This window comes from Chaetura pelagica, unplaced genomic scaffold (assembly GCF_000747805.2).
Source record: "Chaetura pelagica isolate M959 unplaced genomic scaffold, ChaPel_1.0 scaffold456, whole genome shotgun sequence".
Taxonomy (NCBI): domain Eukaryota; kingdom Metazoa; phylum Chordata; class Aves; order Apodiformes; family Apodidae; genus Chaetura; species Chaetura pelagica.
This window is the reverse complement of record NW_009953574.1, coordinates 387,394-391,357: the sequence shown is the minus strand read 5'-3', so window position 1 is coordinate 391,357 and position 3,964 is coordinate 387,394. Positions and strand designations below refer to the sequence as shown.

Below are 3,964 nucleotides of genomic sequence, written 5' to 3'. Positions count from 1 at the left end.
CGGTTTGCATCTATTTATTCCCTTCTCTGACTGGTTTGCTAGTGTATGTGGGCTGAATACTTGGTCAGTCCATCTGCCAGTGAAGTGGCCATCACAGGTAGGAAAGAGCAAAAAGTCAGTGTCATGACTGACAAGGGAGCTCTGTGGCCACAATTAATTACATGTGTCTGGCTGTTCCTCCACAAAGTGACAGGCATCTCTCCCAGCCACTAGCAGCTCTGGGTGCCACGGTGGGACAGCCCCAGTTCCAGCTGTGACTCTATTTATGGGCTAACTAGAAATACACAACTGTCTTACCTGCGAAATGCTTCTGGGGTTCTGGAGAGCACTCTGCCCTCAGGAGCAATGCACCCTGTTTCTTCTCCCTGTGGGAACTTGCTCCCTCTGTGCCAAAGGAAAACCAGGGAAGGACCCTGCTCATCTCTAGCCCAGCCCTTCACAGGGAGCAGCGTGTGGCCAAGCCCCCCTCCCCACGGCAACCCACCCCCTGCTCTACTCCCAGGTGCTCTGAAATGCTTATGTTGCTCACAACGTACTTGTAATCAGATGTCTGTCTGGAGGGTTCAGCTGTCTTCAAGCTGGGGTTGGAGCTGAGCAAAGTTCAGTAACAAAGCCTTTTAAAACCATGTTTCGCAGCAGACTTGATCCGAGCTCCGCTTGGAGCAACCCCTGCCCGCACTTGCAAGGCAGTATTTGTCATTGGTGAACCTCCGGCTACTCGTTAATCATTTCACTCAGTTCAGATGGAGGACACAAAGCAAAGGGGAGGTGGGATATTTCCAGAACAAACCTATTTTTTTGGTTACACACAAATGTCTTTGTGTCTGCTCTGCTGACAAGCTGGAGCCCCACCCCAGTGATGCGTGCTCAGCCTTTAGGAAAGGAGTGAGACCGCTCTGAGGAAAACCATTTAAATGCCTTCAGATGCCTTTTCACTTCTTTTTATTTAATTCCATAAATATTTTCATAAGGCTCAGTGTCTTTACAACACTTTTTTAAACACTTTTTTTTGTTTTATACACACAACTTTGACACTTGTTTGACAGGGTCAAACAGTCCAATATAAACAAAATAATAAAACTGGCAAGTGCGGATCAGCTGGGTTACCAAAATCCTTTTTTTTTTTTTTTTTTTTTCTCTTACTGTTAAAACCCCAAAAGCACTAAAATATCAGTATTTGGCTTCAAACTAGAATTTTAAAAACTTTTTTTTTTTTTTAAATTCTCTGCTACAAGTCCCTGTCGTCATAGTGCCTTTAAACTCCTACAGACTCTTCTTTTCTTCTTAAGGAAAAATAAGCTTGGTGATGCCATGCAGAACTTACAATAGCTACTAAATATACATGTTCCCTGAAATGTAGCTGCAATGAAAAGATGACAGAGCATAAAGAGAACAAAACCAGAAACCCAAAGCACCACAGTGTACTATCAATAACATTGCAAAGGATGGCCAGTGACCATCCAGAAACTGAAACAAATTTCAAATATATTTCTCTATGTAGTATTTTCTATTTACAACTGTTAGATGCACCTAGGTTGGTTCTTGTTTGATCTTTTTGGAGAGGGTGGGGAGGCAAAAGTCTTGAATTTAGATCCTAGTGTCTAGGTCAAAGGGTAATGCATGTCATTCACCTAGGGAAGAGGGTATTTGTATTTTTTATATATATATATAGATTCAGCCAGAGAAATCCCGTAAACATGTAAGTTTGTTACAACTCTCGTTTCTGCATATGGAATGGTTAAGAGGGTTCCTCCTGTCTGGCATTGAAATGAAAGTCTGTATCAGATGCTCAGTCAAAATCACCCCAATCTGATTGCACCTGCACTGCTTCCAGCGCTTTCGGACACACGAGGCGGCCCAGCCCTGCTCCCTATTAGGAAAGCCACAGTGGGCAATAAAAGTGGGACCCAAGTGCTGGTTCTTCTTTGCGATAGCGCTCCATCTCTTGCAGCACCTTGGCAATTTTTGGAGGGGAAGAGCTTTCTCCAATGCCATGCCTGAGAGCCAAGCCCCTCTTCCCTCCAGAGCAAAGGCCTGCAGCTGCCTCGCCTGCCGCCCGGCTCCGGCAAGCACCAGCAGCACTAGTCTGGTCTGGCCTTCCAGTTAACAAAGAAGCTGGAGTCCAACAAGGGGCCTTGTCAGATCAAGCGAGTCTTGATTTATGATGCAAATAATGGTGTGGCGGTGGTGTTGCTTTTTTCCTAGTGCTGAATATTTAGGAAGCATCTTCTCATAAAAATTATGGATGTCTCATTCTCACTCTCTGAGGCACAAAACAGTAAATGAACAGGCTTAACTAATGTGCTTGTTACTTTTGTCCCTAAGCAATTAAAAAGGCAAAGGAATAAGTGAAACTTTCATCATGTTGACAACAGTCTGTAATCTCTCTCTCCTTCTCTTTCTCTCTCTCTCTCTCTCTCTCTGCATCTCTCCAGCCATTCAGAAATCATAAAACATTTCAGTTAACCTCTGAGAACCCATCTTACTCACTTCTTTAAATACCCATTCTCTTAAAGAAACAAAATAATATTTGCTACATATTCAGTATTCAAATCTGACCATAAAAATGCAAAGATACAAAACAGCATAAAAATAAGTTCTGATACAAAATTGGGTTGCCTCCTGTTTGGGATTCCCAGTGTTTCACTGTTGCCTGTCACAGGGGGGGCTAGTCTTCCTCTCCAAAACACCAACCTGGCTTTGCTGTTTATTGATAGTTTCTAGATAACTGAAAAGTGCTGAGATTATTTTTTTACTTAAAAAAATAAATAAATATAGCTACTACTTTGTAATATGTCCTGATACAAAACAGGCTTCATGGAAATACTGAAATCACACAGTCTGCTCTTCCATTTGCTTGTATTTCTTAGGGGAGGAAAAAAAATAGCCTGGAGTGCTTCTGTAGTGTATCAGATTCAAAAGAAAATGATAAATACTGTGATCAATCATCATTTTATCCCATGTTTTCAAAGGACCTTGCAGAGCAGCTCTGCAAAGTTTTTAAGTTTATCTTCTAAATCTGCTTAAGAGTTTCATTCGCCCTAGGAAAAAAAATAATCATTCTAGTGCACAACTATTTGTTTTACAAGCTTAAACATGAGCTTCTGTGCTTGCAAACAAAGGTACTTAAGGCTGAAATTGTAGGAAATGTTTTTGAAAACAGAGCTATGAATCTCCAGAGGGAGAAAAAGAGAGAGAGAGACCTGGAGAATTTAGCTACTCACTCCAGAGCCTGCTGACACTGATACACCTCTGCTGAACCTTGGGTGCTGTGCAGAGCAAACTGCTCCCTCATTTAGGACACGTAATCATGGTCATTCAGCTAAACTTCTCAGGTCACATCCAGATCTTTCCTGAAAGGCAAGTTCTCTGCTCCTCTGCAGCTTAGGTAGATATGAGGTAAATACTTCCACTTAATGAGGCAACGATCCTTCCACTAACGGGTCACTACCAGCAGCTCATGTATTGCATGGAGATCAGTGCCCAAGTGGAGCCAGGGATCTGATGGGCAATAGAGTGGAGCAGGCAGTGAGTGCAGTCATGGTCCTCACTTTGAGGATCATTGCTCCTGTAAATGGCAATTAGTGGTTCATTAATGTGGTACTTTGCAGGCGTGAGTGTGGCCAACAGGATGGGACCTTAGTTCCTGAAGGAAGAAAACTGGCCATTTGCTGGAGCCTAACAGCCAGTTTTCCTCTAGCTGGAATGGAGGGCATCAAGCCATCAATTTTAAGCTTTTATCTTTGCATGGAAAGCAAAGATAGGAGTGGGCTTTTCAGAGTTGTGTCCCAGCTTAGAAAGAAAAGAAATCAAAGATAACCCCACCGAAACAAAACCAAATGCAAAAGAAATAAAAGCCCCTGATATTCTTTTCTCAGTCTTACTCGGAGTGTGAACAAATCACACTGAATTGAGAAAAAGACAATGTTCAAAAAAAAAAAAAAAAAAAAAGGCAAAAAAATAA

General features: G+C 42.3%; 1 protein-coding gene across 1 annotated transcript in view; it reads right to left on the bottom strand.

Annotated features, from left to right (window-relative positions):
• Window positions 1-1,774: 1,774 nt before the first annotated feature.
• ARHGEF9 (Cdc42 guanine nucleotide exchange factor (GEF) 9) overlaps window positions 1,775-3,964 on the bottom strand; it is a 56,168-nt gene continuing 53,978 nt past the window's right edge. The window contains exon 10 of the mRNA XM_009999643.1: window positions 1,775-2,263. Within this exon, the coding sequence (XP_009997945.1) occupies window positions 2,257-2,263 (7 nt within the window). The 3' untranslated portion in view covers window positions 1,775-2,256. The remainder of the gene's footprint in view (window positions 2,264-3,964) is intronic.